The sequence below is a fragment of the Culex pipiens genome, chromosome 3 (genome assembly GCF_016801865.2).
Source record: "Culex pipiens pallens isolate TS chromosome 3, TS_CPP_V2, whole genome shotgun sequence".
NCBI classification, from domain to species: Eukaryota; Metazoa; Arthropoda; class Insecta; order Diptera; family Culicidae; genus Culex; species Culex pipiens.
Window position 1 is genome coordinate 50,599,341 of NC_068939.1, and position 26,673 is coordinate 50,626,013.

General features: G+C 35.4%; 2 protein-coding genes across 4 annotated transcripts in view; both read left to right on the forward strand.

Moving 5' to 3' along the window:
* Positions 1 to 19,326, forward strand: part of LOC120413260 (B9 domain-containing protein 2-like) — a 229,896-nt gene extending 210,570 nt beyond the window's left edge. The window contains exon 2 of the mRNA XM_039573988.2: positions 19,240 to 19,326. The gene's annotated coding sequence lies outside the window, so the exon portion shown is untranslated. The remainder of the gene's footprint in view (positions 1 to 19,239) is intronic.
* LOC120418512 (serine/threonine-protein phosphatase 4 regulatory subunit 1-like) overlaps positions 1 to 26,673 on the forward strand; it is a 242,502-nt gene that overhangs the window by 7,701 nt on the left and 208,128 nt on the right. For 2 of the 3 annotated variants that reach the window (XM_052710147.1, XM_052710148.1), the window contains one exon: positions 6,246 to 6,333. In XM_052710147.1, the coding sequence (XP_052566107.1) occupies positions 6,246 to 6,333 (88 nt within the window). Of the gene's footprint in view, positions 1 to 5,962; positions 6,018 to 6,245; positions 6,334 to 26,673 lie in introns of those variants that run through there. The other variant, XM_052710146.1, reaches the window with a different exon arrangement.

A 26,673-nucleotide genomic window follows, 5' to 3' on the forward strand; every position in this document is an offset into this window, starting at 1 on the left:
GTGCATAAGATCGGTCAAGGCCCGTTCTTACACTGAAAATTGCGAATTGCGGAGGACTTCGCCGCCCTGGGCTCCTAAGTGTGAAAGTATGGCACGGAGTGACGGCGCCGAATACCCATATTTACACAAAGAATTTTAGAGCGCCCGCCGCGGGATTCGAACCAGCGACCTCTGGATTGTGAGTCCAGTGCGCGGTCCGATTGATCCACACGGGCGGGACAAGTAGTTTGACATATACTTTTCGATAAACCCTTAAAATCTAGACTAGACAGAGTGGTCACTCAAGCCGGAAAATTGGGAAAGTCGGGAATTCGCCAGATTCCGTCAAAAATCGGAAAAAGTCGGAAATTTGTGTTTTTTGTCTAAATTCAGGAATAAACGGGAATCTCAAGCAAACTTGTTTGAAAATTATTTTCTAGCTCTTGAATAATTTTGTAATATTTTGCACAATTTTCAAATTAAATTCACTTTATTCCTCTTTAGTGACTTACTTTAAATTTTAAGGTTCCTTTCACTGTTTCAACCTATTTGAAAATGACTATTTCTAGAGTTTTGTTTTTGAAAGGGTCCTATAAACATAAGAAACACAATAGCATATAAAACGTTGTTTTAAACTCTAGATTTGAGACGTTAAAAATCCTATTAAATATTTGATGCATTTGACATATATTTTTATAATATTTTTGTATGGATAAAAAGATTTTTATATTTTTTTTGTTTATCAAACAAATTTTAACAATTATGGTAGCGTAAAGTTATAATTCGTTCTCATTTGTCACATTGATTGGATACTCGACAAAGATTACAGCATGAGTTGGACAATGATTTTGTTTTTGCCATTTCTAATATGTTTTCCCTTGAACTTGTTTGTTGGTTATTATTGATAAACCTTAGCGGATTGCAGACTGGATTTCGCCATGTAAAGTGATGATTGTCTATGCCCAATTTGTCTAGGAATTGATAATTGGGAATAGAACCAACTCCACGTGATCCGGTCTTCGACACCATGAAAGCCGTCCGGTTGGAGTTGGAATGGAAAATCTTTATTTTACGTTTGAAAACATGAAAAAAAAACTGAATTGCAAAAAATAAGTCCAAGAAATTTAGTTTTAACAATCCATAATCAAAAGTTACAAAATCAAAAGGAACATGGTGAAAACATTTGTTAAACGAATTCCTAGATATTTTCTAAACTTGTTTTAACTTGCTTTGATTTACAATTAAATATTGGAATTTGTTGTGAAGTTTCTCTTTTTACGAAAATTGTCAATGGCGATGGATGGATGGAAAATATAATTTGAGTGGTCACCTTGTAATCTAGTACTTTGTTCGGAAACTCATTCAAAACATCACCAAGTCTGTTTGTCCCATCGTTGTACTTCTACGCATAATTGTTCTACCAAGTTTTTTCTTTCACGAAATCATTAGAAGCATTGTATCTTGTTTACCTAGCAAGAGGTTGTAAAATTAAGAGTGATAAACTGCAAACTGGAGCGATTAGGGACATATAGAACGAATAGGGAACCCCGGGACAATTATGCGTAGAAACACAGAAATTGGTCGAAAAATTTCTATCACGTTTTTCTGAGTTGCTCTTTTAACATGGGACAATAGGGTGTAATATGATTGTATGGAAATAAAATAAAATGGTCCAAATCTAATGAGCACAGCAACTTTTAAGTTCCTTTTGGGGTCCTAAACAACTCCCCAAAGTTTGGGAACAATTGGTTTAGTCCTCACTTTGCGCAAAGCAATTCAATTTTCTATGGGAATTTGTATAGAAAAAAACATTTTTTTTTTTATTATGATATTTATAAATTTCCCGAGTCACGCTGTACTTAAACCGGATTCATATTCGAATACTCTGAAAGATGCTCTACACCTTTCCCGAAGAGAGTATGGTGCTAACTTGCTCCTATAAAAAGATACAACGTTTTCAAAACTCGTCTAAAACGTGTTTTTTGCTCGAAAATCACGTTTTAGACGAGTTTTGAGGACGCTATATCTTCTTTCAGTAGCAAGTTAGCACCATACTCTCTTCGGGAATGTTGTAGAGCACCTTCCAGAGCATCCGAATATGAATCCGGTTTTAGTACAGCGTGAAACTTAGATTTTTTAAATATTAAAATTCAAAAAAATGATGTTTCCCATACAAATTTATATGGAAATTGAATCGCTTTGCGCAAAGTGAGGACTAAACCAATCATTCCCAAACTTTGGGGAGTTGTTTAGGACCCCAAAAGGAACTGAAAAAAATGCTGTGCTGAAAATCGATTTTGATATTACACCCTAATGCACAGTGTTCGGAATGGCAAAATTAAGTGGAATAAATTGATAACTCCTTAATTTGACGTCCTAGCCAAATGGTGTCTTCGGAAGAGTTGTTGTACTTGATAAGGGCTATCTTTTGAAGTTATTGACATACAGGGTGACGAACTTCCAGGGTGTCAACCAAAATCTAACTTTGTTGGATGACGTTGTAGGGCTTTAATTTCTTCTGCAAAGTTGTAGAGGAGAAGATTTCATGAAAGTTTGTCGAAGACGCCAAATTTGTAGCTCTTAATCTACTCGAGATATACGCTATTTTTGCAAAAATGGTCCAAAAAAGCACTTTTTTGGTGATAATTCAAAATGTTAGCATTTTAGCGGCCTACTATGTTCTGAAGAGTTGTTTATGACATAAAAATACACATCTTTGCCGAAGACAGAAAAATGTTTTGAGCCTTTATTGAGAAGTTATAACAATTTTTAAGTGATTTTGAGCCTATTTTCAAGTTGATATGTTTTCAAAATGGCGCATTTTGGCGCAAAACCAAACAATGCACCTGAAAGTACACACTTTCAACTACATTTCCTGAAAATATCTCCATGTCTATTTTTAGATATCTTAATTTGAATTTGACGGTTTTTCATCAATTTATTTACTGCCCATAATTGAAAATTCGGCTATTATGCCAAATCAAGTATTCCGAGAAAAACGCGTTTTAGTGTTTGTCACAAAATCTCCGTCAAGGCAATTTCCCATAAGAGTGGCATATTAGCCGTTTGGTTTTTCGCATCGGCAGCCAAGTCTAAACATTATTTCAGTGAAATTCAAGGTTCAGAAGATGCGTTGGAACATCCTCTACCACCTGGTGCTAATATCTCGTTTTTGCCAAAAGTGGATATTAGCCGTTTTTTCAATGGTGGGCAGTTTATAGTTTTTACGCGGAATCTAATTAAAAACGTGGTAATAATCGGTAAATTGAAGGGTAAATTGATCTATTTTTATTGAAAATACATTGCCTATGAAAAAATACGACAATCTTTCTAAAGTGACCAAATTCAAAAGGGAATACCTAATTTTAAATACGAAAAATTATTTAAAATTTTAACTTACATTATTTTTGGGTCAAACATGTTTTTATTCATTATTTTAGAATGTGTGTCATAATTTTAAGCATAAACAACATATTTTCCATAAAAATCGATCAATTTACCCTTCAATTTACCGATTATTACCACGTTTTTAATTAGATTCCGCGTAAAAACTATAAATAAATTGATGAAAAACCGTCAAATTCAAATTAAGATATCTAAAAATAGACACCGATAGACATGGAGATATTTTCAGGAAATGTAGTTGAAAGTGTGTACTTTCAGGTGCATTGTTCGGTTTTGCGCCAAAATGCGCCATTTTGAAAACATATCAACTTGAAAATAGGCTCAAAATCACTTAAAAATTGTTATAACTCCTCAATAAAGGCTCAAAACATTTTGCTGTCTTCGGCAAAGATGTGTATTTTTATGTCATAAACAACTCTTCAGAACATAGTAGGCCGCTAAAATGCTAACATTTTGAGTTATCACCAAAAAAGTGCTTTTTTGGACCATTTTTGCAAAAATAGCGTATATCTCGAGTAGATTAAGAGCTACAAATTTGGCGTCTTCGACAAACTTTCATGAAATCTTCTCCTCTACAACTTTGCAGAAGACACCAAAGCCCTACAACGTCATCCAACAAAGTTAGATTTTGGTTGACACCCTGGAAGGTCGTCACCCTGTATGTCAATAACTTCAAAAGATAGCCCTTATCAAGTACAACAACTCTTCCGAAGACACCATTTGGCTAGGACGTCAAATTAAGGAGTTATCAATTTATTCCACTTAATTTTGCCATTCCGAACACTGTGTAATGGGACAATTATGCGTAGAACGGCAGTAAATTTTGCAAATTCAATATTAAAAACTATGGTAAATAAACTGCGTGGGGTATCGTTATTTTAAAAATTATTAAAAAAAAATCTCATAAAAATACTTTCAACTTCGCCGAAGACGCCAAATAGCTCAGAAAAATCCTCCAAAAGATAAATACAGATTTTCGAATTCATATTTATGTATCATTTTTGTATGGACAGCTGCCAAAATTGTATCGATGAACCAATGCCACAAAATTACTAAGCCCACAAAGTTTTTGTCAAATCAAAACACACAAAAATAAAAATGCACAAAATCGGCCGATTTCGTAGAGAAATGGTATTAGCTGGGGACACAGCACAGCACAGCCCGCAAATGGGATGCGACGCCGATGAAAAGGACGCTTTCTACGAGCTTCTTGACCGCGAGTACCTACAGGAAGTGTCTAACATACGACGTCAAGATTGTCATCAGCGAACGAGAACGGCCTACTACTCATCGATTTCGCTATCTCCCGAAACATGGCCATACGTAGTATCTTCTTCCAGTACAGCCTCCTCTACAAGAACACCTGGAGATCACCAAACGACACGGAGACACAAATCGACCATGTTATCATCGATGGTCGGCACTTCTCGGACATAATCTACGTCAGAACCTAGCGTGGCGCGGCCATAGACTTGGACCTGGTGGTGCCAAAACTGCGCAAACGCCTGTCCAATGTCAACAAAATCCGATAGACGAGGGTGAGCTCGCCGACGCCCTTCTGGAGGCCTGCTGGGGCCGAATGGAAGCAGCCATCAACGTAGCACCATCGTGGACCGAGTTCGACGGAACGGATGGATCAACGAGGAATGGCAGACGTTTTTGGACCGGAAGAAAGCAGCGCAGAACAAGTGGCTGCTGCATCCTGGGGGAACAAAGAGTCGTATAAACAGTTGCGAAGACAGCTGTATCGCTCCAACGAAACGCGTAAGTTTTACTAGAAACTCAGTCAATCCCGCAACTGCTTCAAGGCGCGAGCTGAAATGTAACGGGATAAGAACGGAGGCGACGGTATCTCCGGCCTCTGTTTTAACATTGGTCTTGAAGGTTTTATGAGACGGGCGGGCTTCAACATGCGGGGCACGAATATCAAGCGGTCCAGCCAGTTCATCTGCTATGCCGACGATATGATAATTGTCGGCAAAACGTTCGAATTGAAGCGGGAAGCGGATAATGTTGGATTGAGGGTGAATCTGATGGCAGAAGGAACCGAGTTCCTTGGGGCTCGCATACGACCGAGCGTGACGAGTTCGAGGTTGTCTAGGAGTACGAAAGATGTAGGATGTCAGAAAAATCAATTCCATCAATCTTCCATATTGATCCAAACTTAACAAGGAAAATCTATATTTTCTTTCACCGATTTTCGCCACTCGAACTAACCTTTCCGCACAATACCACCAAACCATCATGGTGAAAAAAGGGAACAAAAACAAACCTTAAAACGGTAGTAGTAAAGCACTCACCAACCCACTTCAACGCGGGTGGCGGGGTGGCGCCTCTGCTCGGCGCTCCAATTTCGCACACCGCCGGCGGATCGTGCGTAGCAGACCGCGAAGAATTATTTTCTTCTTTTCTGTGTGTAGGTCTTCGGGTTTAGCTTTATTTATATTTGTTACGTTTGTGATGTATGGTTGTAAGTAGAAGTTAGTGATAGAGGGGTTACCGGGAAGAAGTTAGAAGAGTTCAATGTATTGCTGGAGCAGGCTTAAGGTGCAGCACTAGATAAGATATAACTATAAGCAAAGTCATCGTCAGAATGCTTATCAGCTGTGCGTTGATGAACTTTACCGCGTCAGGTATGCGTGACTCTACTGATAAACATGTCTAGTTCACACAAAGAGGATAAAGACTTAAATTCAAGCAGACTACTCGACACTAAAAGCGCCACTTTCCGGTCCCGTGGTGGGAGTTGAAACCTTCCGCAAGGTTGAAGTCTTGACTGCTCGACTGTGTCTTTGCTATTCATTCGTGGTGGGTGCAAAAGCAAACTGATCGATTTTTCTCTCCGTCTCTTCCACTTTCAGCGGGCGATTCATTCGGGTACCTGTTCAAAAAGAACGATCCGATTCACTCGCTCAACAACTTTGCAACCTCCCCGCAGACGATTGATAGGTGAGTAAAAATGATGTATTTTGCGATCGGAAAAAGCAAAACTCACACAATTGACGAAGCAGACAGACGGTGCACCAAATTAGAACTTGTGGGTTATTTTTAAACAAAACTAATTTGAGATAAAATTAAAACTACTCGACGATGGCGTCGCGACGCGACGCGTCCTCCGACCGTACGTCCGGCGATTGTCGGCGCTCGAGGAAGACGGTAGTGCGGATTGGTGGCAATTTGAGTTCACATTCACGACTAGCCGCGGTAATCGATTTGCACTTCTAAATAAGTAATTCGACATTTTTTTTGTGTTTCAGGAGGCAATTTTGAGTTTTTGAAAAATAAAATTACCGCTTCAGTGATTGACGCCTGAATGCATGCAAAAAGCCTATCAAAAAAAGCTTTCAAAAGGTAGTTTCCCAAAATACCCGCAAGAGGTCGAAAGTCAAGGTTTTCATTTACGACATCCGAGCCCGAACTGTCGAGGTTATGTGCAAATTATACCTTTTTGCATCTACCAAATCTTTTTTTTTTGTATATTACTTTTAAAGTACTTCACTAAACTCAATAATTTTCAATATGGACTTATGGAACCCCAAACCGGAACGAATGGAACAAATCCGGCATTGATCCGTTCAGCCAGTTTGGAGATATTTGAATGAAAATATTTTCTGCACTCATTCTGAGTTTACGTGAAGGTTAACTGAGTTTACGTGGAGGTTAATTTAAGAGGTTCATTTTTAGAGTGATTAAGGTAAAAATCGGAAAAATATATCTGACAATAAATATATAGAACGTTCAAATGTAAAAAAATAAATTAGAAAATTAATAAAATAAGAGCCAACTCCGCTTTTAACACCCTCCCTTGCTCATGGTAATCCCAGTCTTCTCGAGTTCCTCCTGGAAGAACGGAAACGACGATGGTTTGTGGTGCGTCCAAAAACGCAGTCATTTTGACACACTCTCTTGCATGTGTGTTTGTATAAATTTAGCGCAGTCTAGACGATCGGACACCTTTTTCGCATTTGTTTTTGAGTCTATTTTCGTGTGTTCTTGGGGTTGCCAGGCTGCTCTTCTGTAGCTGCTGCATTTGTCCGGTGATTCTTGGATTTCGATGAAACTTTGCTCAAAACTGCAACTTGAAGTCTTAAATAAAGATTTCCTTGAATTCAAAAATGGAAAAAGATTCAACCCCACTTTTAGGAAAATTTTCTTCTAAATTCAAATAAATCTGCTGAAATGCTTCACTTTCAAAAGAGCACAAGAAACGTCGCGAATTCGCGACTCGTACTCATTCTAATCCTATTAGGAAATTTCCTCTTGTTCGCGTGGCGTCACACAAATAAGGATATCTTCATGTTCCAGGAACTCGGCTTGAGCGATGAGCAAGTCTTTTCACACCAAACCGTATAACCTCGTATAACACATATTAAACTGTATGACGGTGATGAAAAGCTGTGGAAATTTAGATTTCACGACATCACTTCATCAGCAACAGTCGGGGAGGTGGGGTTCGAAGGGGTGAAAGGATATAAGACAGCCATTGATTGGATTTGAAGACACGCGGAGTTGATTGAGAAGAGAAGCGTCCCGCCCGCGTGACGATCTTGGGGGTGGTGGGAAATCAAGGATTTGATTAGGACTTGGACTGGAAAATGGCTAATATGGGATTGCATGCTTGTTGGAAAGTCTGTGAGCAAATCAACTTATTATATTGGAAGTAAATCAATTTGCCTTGTATTTCTATAATCTTGAATACATTTATTTAAAGAGCTGTTAGCAAATCTTATATTTCAGCAAGCATGATAAACAATTAATTTTATTTATCAAAAACTGTACTTCATTTGATAGAAAGAAGCCTTTTTGGTAGGTCACATTTTGATGGTTTATGTATCCTAAATATCTCACAACAGGGTTGCCAGATAATTAAACTTTATATCTGTCTTGGAGTACGATAAAGTTGACATATAAAAGTATGATTTATTTATCTATCAAACAATATTCTGAAAAGTGGTTCTTGAAGTAATTTTCTATTTAATTTGCATATTTTGGCATATTTAGTTATATAAACTACTGATGTATTTGGACAATGTTGCCAGTTCATCAAACGTTGTGACTTATTAAAAACATACGTAAGCTTCTTTGTATAAAATGCTCGTCTGAATTTTATTTTTTGAACCAAATTTTCGACATTTGGGCATACTTAGTACCGATATCTCTTAGCAGTGTTGCCAGTTCATCAAAATTTAAAACATACTCGAGACGGTTTAAAAAAACAACTAAATTTTTTTAAAAATATCTCAGCAATTTTCATCAAAATTTAATCAACATTCTGCCCTAAAAAGTTCCATAAATCTCATTTAAGTACTCATAAGTTTCGACAGTGTTGCCTAGGCTTCACTTTGTGTGATTCGTGGAAAAGTTATTGCTCTGCCTTATGATGTACAACACGATGGCTCCGGATGTTATTTTAATCGAAATTTGCAGTACCCACTAATCCAATGGTAAATAATTTCCACTAAAGCCTCCATTTATCTTGACAGTGTTGCCATATATTTTAAAATATGGGACTTATCGGAAAGGTTTTACAGTATCTATCCAACGATTTAGAGAAATGTTGTACCATGAATCCATTCAGTCAACCATGAAATTCCATAAATTTCACTTAAGTGCTCACAACATTTGACAGTGTTGCCAGAGATTCAATAAAAAAGTTGTTTTTTTTATTCCCGCAATAAACTGAAATGCCAATTTCAGGGTGGCCACTCAAGTCGGGAAATCGGGAAAGTCGGGAATTCGCCAAAATCCACGAAAAATCGGGAAAAAGTCGGGAATTTGTGATTTTGTGTTGAAAAGTCGGGAATTCCAAGCATACCTGTTTGAAAAATATTTTCAAACTCTTGAATAATTTTAAAATATTTTGTACACCTTTGAAATTAATTTCACTCATTTCGTCTTTAGCATCGAACTTCAAATTTAGGGTTCCTTTCCTTATTTCAATCTATATGAGAATGAAATGACTTTTTACGACATAAGACGTTAAAAATCCTAATAAATTTCAGATGATAATTGTGGCATGTATTTGACCCAATTTTTATGAACAAAAAGATTGTTATTTATTTTCGACTAAGTTTATAACATAACATAAACTTAAAATAACAAAATGTCCAGCGTATAGTTATGATTCTGATTCTGTTTCATTTTGCCAAATTGGTTGAATATTTAAAAAATGAATCCAACTTCAGTTTGGCATAGTTTTTATTTGTGGTCAATTTGTTTAAATGTTCATTCAGTCATTTCAAATATTGTTTCCAAATATCTGATTCCCTTAAACTTTTGTGTGATAGACTATAGATAAATTCGTTTTCAGTTTTCGGAAAACTTAAATATCGAAAATAATACAAACGTTTTTTGTTCTGAATGAAAAATGGAAAAACTGTTTTACATTTTAAAAATATTTCAATACCTTGAAATTGTTGATAAGGCTGCTAAAAAATTCAATCAAAATTTTGGACTCTCAGATATGGTCAGTATATTAATGAATTTACGAAAATATTGTTTTTTTTCTGAAGTTTTACATCTTTTTCCGTTTTGTGCTTTGAAAATTCAAAATTTGTACAAAGTTTAAAAAGCCTTCACTTGTTGAGAAATTTATTAATGAACGTATAACAATGTATTCTCAATAGCTTGTAAAAGATTTTTCATGTTTTTTTGCGGAAAAAAATAGTTAAAATTTGCATTGGCTTGATTAAATTAATAAGATTTTGTTTGAGTTATAACAAATAAGTTTATAGAACTTTTTTTTAAAGAAACATTTGTATGAAATAAGTGGTTTAATATGAAATGTTGTCAAACTGAAGTTTTATTGAACATAAAACATTTTAATAATGGCACTTCGATAAATCGAAATTTATTCATAAAATTAAACAGCAAAATTTATTAAATTTTAAAGGATTCTTCGTAAAATAATCTTTTAAACAAATTCATAGATATTTTTAAATTATCTATTATGAGATATCTAAAGATTTGATAAAAAATATAAACATAAGAATAAAATTTATCATCATCATTTTCATTGCCAGTAGAAACGAAGTTTCAAAAAAACTTTATGTTTGGTTATTTTAAAAATAAAATTGAAATTATATTTATTTACTTAAATTGTCTGATTTTTTTTTAAATTTTGTCCAATAGTTTATATTGACTTTTTATAAAGTGTTTTTGAAATGAAATCATTCTTCAGATGAAAATGGGATTTGAGTGGTCACCCTGCAATTTAAATTACATCATAGAGAGGAGATCCATCGCCAAACCAGCAAAGGGCATGTTTTTGGTTGATTTCTGCTGATTTTGGCAATATATTTGCTGTTTTAACCACTATTTTTGACTTGAGGGATTTCTGATCATTTTTGCAGGTGTTTTCAGAAATAGTTATCTAATTTTGAGACGAAACACCTTTCCGTGAATTCCAACTGATAATTGATAATTTAATTTCGAAATAGTTTTCGGAATAACTGGATTTATTGAACTAAATAACTAATAATATTTTGTTATGTAATATTTCTATACTCAAATAACAAATATCGTGTTTGAGTGACAAAACTAACATTTTTCTTAAAAATTACCCTTGATGTAGAAACTAAAGTTAAGATATCTTCAAATTAGTTCGCCATTTGGTATCGAATGTCAATTAACGCCCAATCGGTGGAGGGGCATTTGAGGCTTCCCATCTGGCCTCCGGTGGCAATGACCGGGCACTTTCTAACATAATTCCAAACACGTCCCTTCATTCAGTGCTAAATGCTCACTTCTTGAACACAGAGGAAGAGCAAAATTGATAACTTCATTCTTTCGTAAATTGGGGGCTGCCGAGCCGGTCAAAACATCGCACGTGTTTGAAATCCATTAATTTTTAAATTTTCACTGTTTTTGGAAATTGAACTGCGGATTTCAGCGAGCTGGGCAAGCTGTTGTTGTATCCTTAAAAAGACTATCTGGATGAATTGCGCGGTAGGTTTAAACATGTTTTAATTGTTCGAAAAAAGATAAAATTTTCTTCAAAATATTATATTTATTGAAAAAATAATAAAATAATTTTGAGTCGTCAATCGTTGTTCTAAAAGCATTCCATGAGTCTCCAGAGTCCAGGAAGATCCACCAAAAATCATCCTACCCCGAAGATAAATAGAAAATTGATCACATTTTAAGTGTTAACAGATGTCGCCGGGAAATATTTCCATCAATAATAACACGCCCCCGAGGGTTTGATGTGTTCAACGATTCATGCTGGTTTGCAGATTTGCGCTGCAGTATTCTGCATAAAGCCGTGTGTGAAAAACAAAACATAGGGGTCGTCGAAGTTTGGTGAGTGAAATTTGACCAGCACGAAGAGGTGTTTGTGCTGTCATTTCAGGTTTCAGACCAGAAAGTGCTTGATGGACATGTCAATTTAGGACTCAAACGATTTTGTTAAATAGACCTTGTCTGAATTTTCAATGATAAAACATCATGGTTCAATTTAAATCTTAAATTTTATTCCAAAATTCCCTCAAAATCTAGACAGTGACTTCAGAATCGCAAGTTTTCCAAAAATTCCCCCCTCTAAATGGCACATGGCATGGTGTCTGGGTGAGTCCTATTAATATTCGCCCCACCTATCTTTGCTGCACCTAAATCAAGACCTAAATCCTCACCAGAAAGGGATCGTAAAACAACAACAACAAAAAGAGTAGCAAAGAACACTTTTCCTAGACTTGCCAGCCAGACATCTCGCGGTGCGAAATCCCGACCTACTTCAACGTCTATCAACGCGCGCTCGCTAGCACGCCGCGGTCTGGAGAATCTGTCTGGATCAACGGCAACGACAACCGACCGTTGCGCGGTCGTCGCGGATGCTGCGATGCCCAAAAACCTGAATTTCGTTCTCCGACGTACTGCTGAAGTTGGCACAGTTATCGTCGTTGATTTTTTTGCACGCTTTTTTTTAACCGTGAAAGTAATGAATTGTGGGATTTCTGGATGAAAATCTGGGACAAAATATATCTTTTAAAATGTTATTGTATTTTAAATGTCAATTTATGCAAAAACTATCGAATTCAAACTGGTTTTTTGATCACAATAACAAAAATATTAATTTGAAGTTTTAAGACTAATTTAAACAAATAAGCATAAAAAAATCAAAAATGCACGCAAAAAAATCAAAAATGTTCAGTGTTGAAAATGAGTGATAGAAAAAAATATCATTTGATGATTCATGCACTTAACAATCACACGGTTTAGCGACTCTCACTATAGCTTGTGAGTTCTCTTCTTATATCTCGTCCTTCTCTTTTCCTCGTCCACGCACACTCGCCGAAGAGTTTTTTGTTTTCTCAGCAAACCGCAAAGAAAGAATGCGAGAAAAAGGAACGAAAACCGATCACGGATTACGTCCTGTTAAACTGGCTGTTGGCCAATTTTGTTTTGTGGCTACTTTCTGTTGAGTGGGGTATGATTGTGAATGTGGGAATGAGAGAGAAAAAGAGAATGCTGAGAATCTCGCCACGGAAAAAAGGGCAGTGAATGTTGGGAGATGAAATTTTGGAAATGGTGATTGCAGTCGCTGAGAACTGGATGTTTGTTATTTTTAACAACATTGCGAATTTTAGTAAAAGGGTAATTCTCTACCAACTCACACGAAATCGGGAAAAGTTGCCCCGACCCCTCTTCGATTTGCGTGAAACTTTGTCCTAAGGGGTAACTTTTGTCCCTGATCACGAATCCGAGGTCCGTTTTTTGATATCTCGTGACGGAGGGGCGGTACGACCCCTTCCATTTTTGAACATGCGAAAAAAGAGGTGTTTTTCAATAATTTGCAGCCTGAAACGGTGATGAGATAGAAATTTGGTGTCAAAGGGACTTTTGTGTAAAATTAAACGCCCGATTTGATGGCGTACTCAGAATTCCAAAAAAACGTTTTTTTCATCGAAAAAAACACTAAAAAAGTTTTAAAAATTCTCCCATTTTCAGTTACTCGACTGTAAAAAATTTTGGAACATGTCATTTTATGGGAAATTTAATGTACTTTTCGAATCTATATTTTCCCAGAAGGGTCATTTTTTCATTTAGAACAAAATTTTTCATTTTAAAATTTCGTGTTTTTTCTAACTTTGCAGGGTTATTTTTTAGAGTGTAACAATGTTCTACAAAGTTGTAGAGCAGACAATTACAAAAATTTTGATATATAGACATAAGGGGTTTGCTTGTAAACATCACGAGTTATCGCGATTTTACGAAAAAAAGTTTTGAAAAAGTTACTTTTTGCATTTCTCTTTGTTTCGTCGTCCGTGTCTGTCGCGGGTGACCATGAACGGCCATGATCGATGACGACCAACTTTTTCAAAAAAAATTCGTAATATCGCGATAACTCGTGATGTTTACAAGCAAACCCCTTATGTCTATATATCAAAATTTTTGTAATTGTCTGCTCTACAACTTTGTAGAACATTGTTACACTCTAAAAAATAACCCTGCAAAGTTAGAAAAAACACGAAATTTAAAAATGAAAAATTTTGTTCTAAATGAAAAAATGACTCTTCTGGGAAAATATAGATTCGAAAAGTACATTAAATTTCCCATAAAATGACATGTTCCAAATTTTTTTACAGTCGAGTAACGGAAAATGGGAGAATTTTTAAAACTTTTTTAGTGTTTTTTTCGATGAAAAATACGTTTTTTTGGAATTTTGAGTACGCCATCAAATCGGGCGTCTAATTTTACACAAAAGTCCCTTTGACACCAAATTTCTATCTCATCACCGTTTCAGGCTGCAAATTATTGAAAAACACCTCTTTTTTCGCATGTTCAAAAATGGAAGGGGTCGTACCGCCCCTCCGTCACGAGATATCAAAAAACGGACCTCGGATTCGTGATCAGGGACAAAAGTTACCCCTTAGGACAAAGTTTCACGCAAATCGAAGAGGGGTCGGGGCAACTGCTGTGTGAATTGGCGGAGAATTACCCAAAACAAGATATTGACAATCTTAGCCCCCCACTATAAATAAAACTCAAAAATAAATCAATAAATCGTTTTTGCAAAGCACATTTTCTAAATTTTAACCATTTTGGGTTTTTTTTCAAAATATTTTTTTTCAGATTTTAATGATAGTGTCCATTCTGTTCACCTTTATGTTCAAGTAGCTAAGAAAACTCTCAATAGTGGCCAAATTTCACCTCAAAACCATGCTCACCCCTTTTGATGGTTCATCAAATTATTAAATGCTATTTTCCTAGAATTTATCTCTTTTTAACCCCTTCCCGCCCAGAGCAAAATCGTTTTTTTTTTTACGTTTTTCATCATTCTCGTAACTGGATCGATTAAATTGGATGAAATTTTAATGGTTGTTAGCTAACATTCTATTTAAACTTACGCAGGTTGAACTAGGTTAAAAAAATGCATGGTTGCCGAGAAATTTAATTTTGAAGACAAAAATTAGTGGTGCTCTGGAGTAACCATGGGCGTTAGAGGGTTAATTTATTTTAAAACTTAATAAATACATGGTAATATTACATCTGGAAATCAGAAAAAAAATTACAGCTGAAAACGTGTACCACTTTTCCGGTGTGATGTCACTTAGTCAGTCTTGACTGAGGGCATATTTAACCTTTTAATTTTACACCTTCCAGATTTACAACCTTTTTAACTGTGTAGCTCGAGTCTCCATTTTTAGAAAATTAACGGTCCAAATTGAACACATTTAAAAAAAAAGTGAAATTGAAATTTGATGGTTGAATTTTCAATTTTTTTTTTGTGTAGTTTTACATAAAATAATGTGTAAAAAGTAAAATTCAACAGGAACTGATGTAAATTTCCCCAGATCCTTATGTAAGATTTGTTTTGTAATCTTACATCAGAAACTAGTGAAATTTGCACCAGTTCCTGTTGAATTTCACTTTTTAACACATTATTTTAAAATAAAAATTTGGGATCTTGGATAGATTTCGTGTACGGAGAAATGTGTAATTTTACAACTTTGTGTAATTGCACTTTCTACACACAAATTCTGTTAAAATTACTTCGAAAAATAGGTAATACAGTTCAGACTCTATTATCTAAAGCCTTGATTATCCGAAGGTTTGTATGATACTTTGGATAATCGAAACATGAAAAAAGCATTTTTTTCAATCTTTAAAATTTAGACTTCTAGTTCTACGACCCAGTCATATTAAACAGAAATTTCTATTGAATTTTGCCCAAAATTAGCGCTATCCCTCCATTAGTGCCAAATTTACAATGTCCACAAAACTGCTATGAACATCAGGCATCTTTCGTTTCACCCCTTTTTGGCAAAAATTATGCCCGCCCGAACAACCGGCAACGAAAAAAAGGGTTCATCATAACAATTTTTGAGATCGTCAACAACAATGCCGAGCCCCGAATTTGCTGCTGCTGCTGCTGCTGGAGGGGAGGACTATGTCTCGTTCAGCTCAAAACCTGACCTTAAACTGGTTCGCCTCTCCGGAGGACACAGACTAACTAAAAAGGGTTGAAAGATTCGAAAAAAAAAACGCATCGCCAGACGACTATCGAAAATTAGATTTTAATTGTGTAATATTGTTAATATCTATTTCCCCGGTTCCCGGTCATTTTAGTGCGGTGAGAGACACACACGCTTCCTGGTGGATCTTGTTGTCCCTTGAGGGGTTCGCGCTGGCTGGTCATGTTTGGTTTGACCGGCCAGCGATATCCCGGAAATACGCACTTGGTTTTAAAGGACTGCGCAATGGACGAGCGAAAACAAGTTTTTTTTTGGTCAGCGTGGATAGGTCCTGCGTAAAACTATTTTGAGTTGGGAGGTAGCAGTGGTTGTCAAGCATTGAAGATTGAGCCAATTGTAACTTATTTTACACTTTTAGTCACTAATTTTCCTAATTTAAAAACTATTAAATAATATCTCTCGAGGAAAAACCCACATCAATTGGGACATTACTTTTTCTTCACCCTTGTTTTGTAGAATGATTGAAATTTCACGAAATTCTCCAAACTGATTCCTCTAATTGCAAACTGACCTCTGTCAAAAATGTAGTTCTTAACTACCTACCTAAAAGTGTCCTAATTATAATCCCCCGAGCAAACAGTGTTTGTTTACACACACGAAACCAAACCCGAAATTATCCGTAGTTGACAACCTATAAATCTGATTCAGCATAACCCGTAACACAATGACCAGTACTGGGGGAAAAAAAAAGTTGATCCTTTAAGGACACGCACAACCAGGAAGTGACATGTTCGCTGTCCGGTTCAACTCGCAATGCAAACAAACAAGCCCCGTTAAAAAAGGTAAAAACTTTCTTCATGGGGTCGTGGACAATTTAATCGCAGAGCGTAACTTGAATTTTACCCGATGTTGGAGAGGTTCTTTGAGCGATCGAAAACTAGTTCTTGGATGTGAAAAGCTTCTCCGGAGTGCAGTGATTTTCAATCTGAATTATGGGAAAAGGGAGTAATAATGAAATCATAGATACCCTCTGAGAAATGTCGGATTTTCCATATGATTTTATATGAAGCATTAATTGGTTTTCTATGAGTTGATTTATACAGTTTTTTTTCCTTATTCTGCACAATTCTGTAGGAATACGAAAATTTTTATTTTTCCCGTGTTTCCCGTATTTCTACGAAAAACCTTCACTTCTCTTGTTCTATGTTTTTCTTGTTTTATTTTTAGTATTTTAATTTGAATTTATCTTGTTTAGTGTTTGTTTTTTTTTTAAGTATTTGGCCTATTCTACCACCTGCAATTATTATATTTTGCCTATCTTATTTTTTCATGTTTTCACAGTCACTTTTTTCATGTTTTGCTTGTTTGCGCATTTTCTGCTATAGAATGGCACCATTATCATTCAAATTGTAAAAAAATGCGTAGAGGCATAGTCTGGGACACTACAAAAATTACTGCATACTTCTTTTTACTTAAAATATAGGAAAAAAAAGTAAAACACAGAGCCAAAGTTGTCCCCTGAAAAAACGACATTTTTAAAAGCAATTTTCTAAAATTTTAAGAGTTCTTCTTTCCAGTGCTTTTTAAAGATCAAAAATTTATTGAAAAATGGATTTTTTGACGATTTTTTAAATCGAAGCTCGTCTAGAGGCGGGGTTGGGTTGTATGGGATAATTATGTGTTTTTGACCAAATTTTCAGTAATGAATAAAAACAGTATTGCCTTCTAGTAGTCACTAGTAGAAACTGCTTCAAGCCGGTGCTTTCGGCCCCGTTGTTGTGGTGTATACTGACCCGTACGCAGTTTTAAAATAAATTTAAAATATTTTTGATAAATCTCGTTTTTTTAAACTATTTTGCGGTTTTCAAGACTTCTTCACATAATTTAAGTTTAATAGTAATTGTTTTAGAATATCTAATCAAAAATTTCCACAGAAATGCTGTTATTACTGATAAATCTGGATAAGTAAAACATATAAAAATTGAAAATACAAGCCATGACAGAAACGGCCTAGTAAAAAAATTTGATTTTTTTTTAATTTATATAAAATTTCATTTCATTTCATTTTATTAGGTTGCTTTAACAATTACATTGGTGCGGTTGTTATCCTGAGCTGAGATATGAACTACCTTTCAACAGCTGATTTGTTCAAAATGGGAAGAGAGTTAACTGGTACTAAGGAAAACGAATAGGACAGAGAAGGAAAAAATTTGCAAAAATAACCTTCGAAATAGCTAATAGATGTGGGATAGTTAGAGGAAAGGAGGCATTATTTTATCTAATATCACAGCTTTTATATAAAATTTGAAAAATTGGTTAACATTTTGAAAAACATTTAAAGAACATACCAAACCCAATATTTAAATCCGCATATGCATAGCATCCATGGCTGAAAAGACAAATGGACTCCTGCTGAAGAAATCTTCTTCTTGCAATTTATTTCATAAACTACTTTTTTTTTTTTCAACAAGACAAGCATATTCACAACGGTTAAATTTTTCGAAATTGTAAATCAGATCAATAGCTTCCAAGGTATCGTCGATTGAAAAATAAGGGGTTATTGCATAACTTAATAATCTGTTTTTTCCTCATTTTTATTTATCGGATCAACAACGTAAATAAAAAAGGAAATTGTTGAGAATTTTCTGAACTTTTTGAAAATTAGCAGAGATGAGCTAATTGGACACCTTTTGACATATTCGCAAAAAAAAAAACAGAATTTTAGAAAAATTTAGCCAAAAATTATTTAACGTTGAAAACTGCACTTATTCCAAGCTTAAGAAAATTTACTAAAAAATCATCATGGTCACAATAAAAACGGCCGTCATGCTCTATACTACAAAGGTTGTACATTTGTTCTTTTAAAACGTATAAAAAATGATAAAAATCGGTGAAAAATAATGTAAAGTATGTCAATACGGGTTTTTTCCTGCACCATTTTTTTCTAAGATGCACCATTTTTTCCTTCTCAAGATACGGATTTTCGAGTATTGTCATAGTTTTTTGTATGGACAGCCTCAAAATATGTACGGAGAACTTGTTTAAAAAAAACCAACTATGCACCCAAACGGCGGTCGCATGATTTTGATGCATGGCGGCATGAAAGTATATCAGAATCTGCATGAAAACTGTCCTCATGCATTTTTTGCGATATAAGGGTATGACATTTTTGCCCGTTACCGACAATTATCGACATTACCGACGGCTTTTTGGTTGCATTTCACAAAAAAAAACCCTTAGCAGAACGAGGATTGAACCACCAACTTCTTGGTTATTGATCCAACACGCTACCACCGCGCCATGGACGCTTGATGAAAAGTGAGTGAAAGAGCACCAACATATGCTTCTCTTTGGAGTGTTGCTCGCGGACGGGCCAGCATTATATGTGTTGGTGAGAACTGTAGATCGCTGAAATATTTACACGCGGGCAAAAATGATCTAGGGGCTTGCTGCAAAAAATGTTATAAAATGTGACATTTTCTGCAGCAAATCCACTGTTGCAGATTTTGAGATATATTTTTCCTTTGGGTGTGCGTATTGGGTTTTTAGACATGTTTTGAACATAATAATAACATGATTTAACATTTTGTATTGCTTTTGCTCAATTATTTTAAAACTTTTGAATTTTGAAATTAGGTTTAAAGTTAACATTATTATTAAAAGAAAATTTAAATTAAAAAAATAGAAAAAAAAACAAAAAGGATAGAGGATTTGCAGCAAAGCTAAAAAACACATGTCGCCACCTATGAACAAGTAGCGTAAACCTATGATTTTTCGAAAAAATGTGTTTTTACCTTCAAAATCAACATTTTTATAAAACTTATTCCGGATTCGGATGAGAAAAAATATTTCCAACAATTTGGTGTACAACATTCCATTATTTGTTTGATTTTTCTATGAGAAAATTGTAAATTTAGTAAAGGACAGATATTTGGACTATTTGGCAACAAAGTCTGTCAAAAATCAATAGAAATTGTTGAATATACGTTAACATATCTGTTATCAACTATATAAATGCTTATTTTGTTGATATATACCGGGAAACTAATTTTTTCGTGTTCCAAAACATGTTTTTTAAAGAAAAAGTTCACAAATTTTTGCGCGCCCAAAAATTGATGTTCATTACTTTAAAGCAAAACATTTTTCTCGTCTTTTGCAACCAGTTTCATTAAGATTGATGCAGGATATAATGAGAAATAAGCGATTTTGTTCTTCAATCCAGCAGAAAGGAATAGAGAATTTGCAGCAAATCTAAAAGACACATGTCGCCACCTATGAACAAATAGCGTAAACCTATAATTTTTTGAAAAAATGTGTTTTTTCCTTCATAATCAATATTTTTATAAAACTTATGCCGGATTCGGATGAGAAAAATTATTTCCAACAATTTGGTGTATAACTTTCCAATATTTGTTTGATTTTTGAGCGCCCAAAAATTGATGTTCATTATTTAAAAGCAAAAATTTTTTCTCGTCTTTTGCAACCAGTTTTATTAAGATTGATGCAGGGAATCATGAGAAATAAGCGATTTTGTTCTTCAATTCAGCAGAAAGAAATACGATTTTTGGCAAGTAACCTCATTTTGGCGCCACCAGGAGCGGTCGTGGCTGAATGGTTACGATGTTCGCTTTATAAGCGAATGGTTCTGGGTTCGATACCCATCTGCTCCCAACGAGAAAGTTCTGGACTCATTGAATTTGGAATTAATGAAAAACTTCAGCTCACGGCGGGGTTCGATCCCCTGTCCTTAGGATTGGCAAGCAAAATGCTTTCCACTTTACCGTGGAGCATTAGTAGCTTTAGTAGGACTTAGACTGATATAGTTGAATCCAAGAAACGGACGAGAATAAAGTTGAATGCAAGTTGAATATCAGAACATACAAGAATGCATTGCATTGCATGCATGCAGGCGCATTTGAAATGAACCTACATTACCTCGCTATAAATAGCCTGGGCGGCTGCTAGAATTCATCCAATAAGAGATGAGAAGAATTGAAAGCATTCCCATTAGAAATGAGAACACACGAAGAATTCGAACAACAATGTCAACGGTCGTTACCACTCGCCTAGGGTGGCTCCTCAGACCATTCACCTTCCCAAAAACCGTCCAACTCCAAGCGAAACTTACTTGAGGATACCGTGGAGATTTTCCCTTAATACTCTTAAAAAAGTGGAGCATCAACACTTCCCGTCTTCCAATTCCCTTTCCTTGTACCTGGTGCGCGGTGGAGATGGGAGCGGCCGGCAATGGACGGCTGCCATGGTGGTGAGAATCTGGTTCAGGTGGAATTGGTTCTATTCCCAATTATCAATTCCTAGGCAACTTGGGCTTAGACAATCATCACATCACATGGCGAAAATCCAGTCTGCAATCCGCTAAAATCACCGTCTCCTAGCGAAGCGAAGCGAAGCGAAGCGAAGTAACCTCATTTTGGCGCCACCTACATTTGAATCACAGTCGCGCTGCAAAACCTCAATAGAAAAAATCCAAGCCGCGTTCAGGTTCTCTCCAAAAAAGCCCTTTCCTTAAACTGCTCTTCCAACACATTCCCTCGCACAACTCCTTGCCACGTGGTCGAGTCTTAAGCAAGAATCAACAGCAGCAGAAGGAGAGAAAACCCAAGCTAGTGGCAGCTGCAAATCCTGGCTTGATGGATGCACTTTTAGTTCTTCTTCGTTTGCTTTTTCTTCTCCTTCCTCTTCTTTTCATATCCTTAAACCATTCGCGTGGCACACGTCGGGCTTTCCCCTCGTACCCCTTCATCCACCCCCAAAGGATTCCCTTCGGTAGTCTGTCTCTCTCTCTTGCTCGAATCTTGATCCGTTTTGAGGCTCTGGCCACCAACTGCCCCGGCCACGAGGTGTAAGAGTTCCTCCTAATGCGGTCCGTCTGGCGCTGTGCACGTATAAATTATAATCCCAGTTTAAAAAGTTGGAAGGAAATTATTCATTTATTGCGCTGCGGGTTTTAAGAAAGAGCTGGGGTGGAGCCGCCAATTTCGGGCACATGGCCAACACGAAGAAAACAACGGCTTCTTGCCACAAGCCCTGGCATAATGATGGGCTCGAAGGAAGTGTGTTAATTTTTGGCATCACATGGCTTGTTCGGTTTTTTTTTTCTGCAAGTGAAAATTGGATCTGGATGTTGGGGTCAATTGCAAGATCGAGATAATTCGTGCAGTTGTGCAGTTGAAGGACTTCCTGTGAAAACAGTGATACCCTCTCAGCCGGTGCAAATTTATAAGAAACCGATCAAAACACTTAATTTAGAACTTCTTGAATAATTTTGAACATGTCTTATCAGTTATTCTGTTATAGATAATTCTGATTTAATACCAATAGTTTGCCTCAAATCAAAAATATCTAATGCCTCTTCACCAGGTGCTAGTTAACCATCAATTGTTGCTTTCCCTAACTGTACTACGTAATTTGTGACCGGTTTCTTAACATAATGTTGCACATAACATTGCACACCATCGATAAAAACCCCATTTGTCATTATTGCGACGGTCCCGTTTTTGATTAGCACAAGATATTGACCATAAACGGTTGCTGCTAGGAGTTCCGGTTTTTCACCATAGATTCTTCGGACATTGAGTACGCACTCCGAATCGTGCCGAAGCGGTCTAGGTAAGCAATAAGGAAGAGGGACTTAATTTTGGCTCTTTCAGAATGTTGACTCGAGAATTCGTAAATCATGTTCAAAGTATATGCCAAAGTTTCGATTACCAGAATAACTACTCTTTCCCGTAACGCACGTTTACTCTTGGTAGAGAAAGGTATTTTTTTACAATGTAACTACAATGTTGCTGGGGCAGCCCCATGATGTACGAGCCGAGACGATGGCCACAAGACGTTGGCCGTCATCGTCATCTGCGTGGACAGCATCCTCCGGCAGAGAGCAGCTAGTACCTCTACAAAGTTTGCATTGGCCTTTTCTCGCGCATCAGGTTATGCTAATAGTGCGTTAGGTCGTTTTTAGAAGCAACCTTTCTGTGTTTTTTTTCATCTCTCCGACTAACTGCAAGGTATTTTATATTGCGAGTGTGTGTGTATCTGCCGGGTTGGGAGTAAAGGGATTCAGGATTGTAATTCTTTAGCAAATCGGATGTAATACCAATTTATAATGTGTACATCAATTACATGTATTCGAAATATATTGGTATTCTTATGTTAATGTTTTTCATGCAAGATACCAGCAAATAATAATAATCAACTTCAAAACTGGTTTGAAAAATCAAAGGGGCAAAACAAATATTTTTTTTTTCAAAAAACTTGTAAATTTCAATGTAAATAGAAGTCTAATCAACTCAAAACAATCTAAAATGCCTTTAAATGCATTGATAATCATATTTAGCTTGTTTGGGCTCGTTTAAAACTATTGTGAACTTTTATGAAATTACAATGTTTAGCACCGCAAAAACTTATAGAATAGAATTTTCATCAATACTTAGAATTACAAAATTACAAAACTAAGCTTTACAATTTCATAAATCCGGCTGTAGGAAAGATTACTTAATGTTGCCAGTTCTTCATGATGCAGCATAGAAAGATGTTTCCAAAATTAATATGAATTAAGAAAGATACATATTCTGAAGCCCAATTTTTTTCCAATATTCTTATTTTCCTCGTGTTTAACAGGTCATTTTGAGTAACTTTTATTCTACAAAAAACTTAAACTGTTATTTAACGTTTTTCTTGATTTTTTTTTTGTTTTAAAATGTGTTTTCTTGTTTAGTTTATGTTTGTTTCTGTTATACTTTTGTTTTCTACCACATCCTTTTATTATCTTTTGTCTTTATAGTTTTTTTTTATTCATATTTTTGCAGTCGCTTTTTCAAGTTTTTGCTTAATTTTTTTTTACGTTTTCTGCTATTAAATGTTACCATTATTGATTTTTTGACAAAGGTCTTTAAAATTTCCACCCAAAAATATCAACATTTTTTTTTCACAAATAGTGAAATTCTCAAAAATGAAATGTATTGAACTATTCAATATTCAAAATTTCAATAATCTTTTTTTCTATAATATGCAAACATATTTGGGTTTACTTTCCGAACAGTATGCATTATTTCAAGACAGATGTTACACGGAGAAAAAATTAGTTCTCAAAATCGTGAACAAGCGTTCATGAAATTTGAACACTTTGTTCGAATTTCGTGATGAACAAGCGTTCGAGAAATTTGAACTCTTTATTCGTGGTTCTTAATTTCATGAACGCTTGTTCTCGATTTTTGTACTGATTTTCTCCGTGTAATTTTTGTTTCTATTTTTAAAATAGTGTCATATAGCATTTCTTATTTCCCCCCTCTCTCTCACCACTTCGGTCAGAAATGAGAGACATATACTTAAAAAAATAATTGCATCGGCTTTTTTTATGGAAAATATTGAAATATTGTCCTATCAAGTTTTAAAAATTGATATTTTCATGCAGAATCAAATTTGTAATTAAAATTATTTTCATTGAAGGCATCGTTTTGAAATACAGTTTCAGGTTCAAATTTTCGGAAAATGTTCGGTACTTGCAATTTGAAAAAAAAAATCATTTAAGAAATGCTTTCCTGTCAAAAATATTTTCAAAAAAATCCTACAGTTTTCCTTTTTAACCCTAATTGATTGGTCTGCTGGTTGCCCCTTGATGTTTAAAATTTGTAAAAATGATTTTTTCTGGTTATCACCAAAATATTGCTCTTTCGTCATTTGGTGGTATCTCGGAAACTATCGGTTTGATTTTAATGATAAAAATAAATTATTGTTTCTGAATTTTTCAATTTGTTTGGTGTTTTGGTCTTACCTTGAGTCTAGACTAACATTTAACAAGAGACACAGCTATTTTATTTTTTACATTTTCTGAAGTTCGATAATTTTTTTTCACTCGAAAAAGCTGATTTTTTTTAATTCGGGGAATTTTTTTTTCCGCGCAACTATTTTTTTTTTTGGGTCCAGATCATTACGTACAACTTTGCCTAAGACGCCAAATTGGTCAATAAATTCCTCCTCATAATACAGATTTTCGAATATTCATGAGCCCATTTTTGTATGACTAGTTCGCAAATTTATAGAAAAACTAATTATACAAATAAGCTTTTTCACATAAAAACGTTACTCAAACCACTTCAGTGATTGGTGCCTTCCTTCTAAATTTAATTGAAATAGCTTTCTGTTGGTATTCAATTCAAACGAAATACTTTAAAAGTCTTACTTACGTTGCTGCCATAAAAGCTTAGGCTAACGAGTTAAGTGCTGCCACCTATTAGAAATTTGTACAATCATTTCAAAAAGCACTGCAGTGAAAGATCCTGCTTACGTCATCAGCCGGTTTTTTTTTGCATTTTTCACCCTTTTTGTATTCATCAAAATTTTTGAAGTACTTTATTAAACATTATAATTTTCAATAGGGACTAGACCGAACGCAACAAACCCGGAGTAAATCCGTTAAGTCAGTGCTTAGAAAGCCGTGTGGACAAAAATCATGTCTACACACATCGCAACAGACATTTTCTCAGAAACGGATTCTAAGTCGATAATTTTCAATTTTTGGAATTTGAAAATCGGGACCGATAGTTTTATATTTACAAACTATAAAAATTGAGAAAAATCCCTGGGCTTTGTCATAATGAGTGTCATAGGTTTGATGCTTGTTTGGCAAAGAGTATGATTTGATTCGATGTGGAATTAAAATCGAAGTGTTCAGTGTATTGCTGAAGCTTCCATTTTTACACATGGACACCACTTCATGCTGCGAGAACCCACTTTGGCGCAGTCTCAGGGCTTAATCGATGGCCGGTAAGCTGTCATCGAGACAAGGAGGTTCTCCGATAGTGGAAATATCACATTTGTACAATGAACCGCTACATATGTGATTTTTCCCTATCTTAATGTGGGTGTCAGGTTAGGATGCGGGTTTTTAAAAATTTAGTTTTTGTAGAATTTAGGATTTTAACTATAAATATCAACTTTTAATACTTTGCCTTTAGTTATTTAGGGACAAAATTAGTAACAGTGAATTTAGTAATTCTATCAGAATCGGTGATTGTCATTCAAGCAGCATAAAAACCATTCTGATTTGTCAAAATTTCCATAGAGTCTCGATCAATCAATAGTGAAATGATATCGGACTAAATTCGTTGATCTGTTGAACTAACGGTTGTCGGATTATGATTGTATCGACCATTGTTGCGAATCGAGGATCTACTGGAATTCTGACGATCAAATGGTCGTCTCTTTTTCAATTCACGACTTGTAAAATATGAACTGTTATTCATTTTTTTTTTTTTAAAGAAGCCAGACAGGTTTTAAAAGAAACGTTTTTTTGGCTATTAATTAAAATGTCGGGGATTTGAGATAAGAGTAGCTTTCGGATAGGTTGCTTTAAATCTTGTATTCAATTCAAGTTAGGTAGTTATCCGCAAATGAATATTTGGACTTAAATGAATAATTGAACATTTTGGACTAATGAATAACACACAACTGTGCATTTATTCTAGAGTCAGATCCATACAGCGTCAGTGTTTATTTGGTCGAAGTGTACTAATTCATTGGCAGATCTGATTCTAGTTGTAATGTACGACAAGACTACTGACGGACGTGACAGGACGAGGGCCCAGTTTAGAGGTTTCGACATCAACGATGTGCGGCTGGATCACCCTCCCAAAAAAAAAAAAAAAAAAAAAAAACTATAAAAATTGAGAAAAATGTAATTTTCTAAGTATTTTATCTTTAGTCTTCCTTTTCTAACCTACTGACGTTGTCTCGGCAACTATCGGTCCGATTTAAACGTTTAAAAGGTAAAATCTTTGTGATTTTTTCAATCCCTTGAACATTTTTTTAAATTTCAGAATCAGGCATTTCAATAGTGCTGAAGCTTGTGCACTTT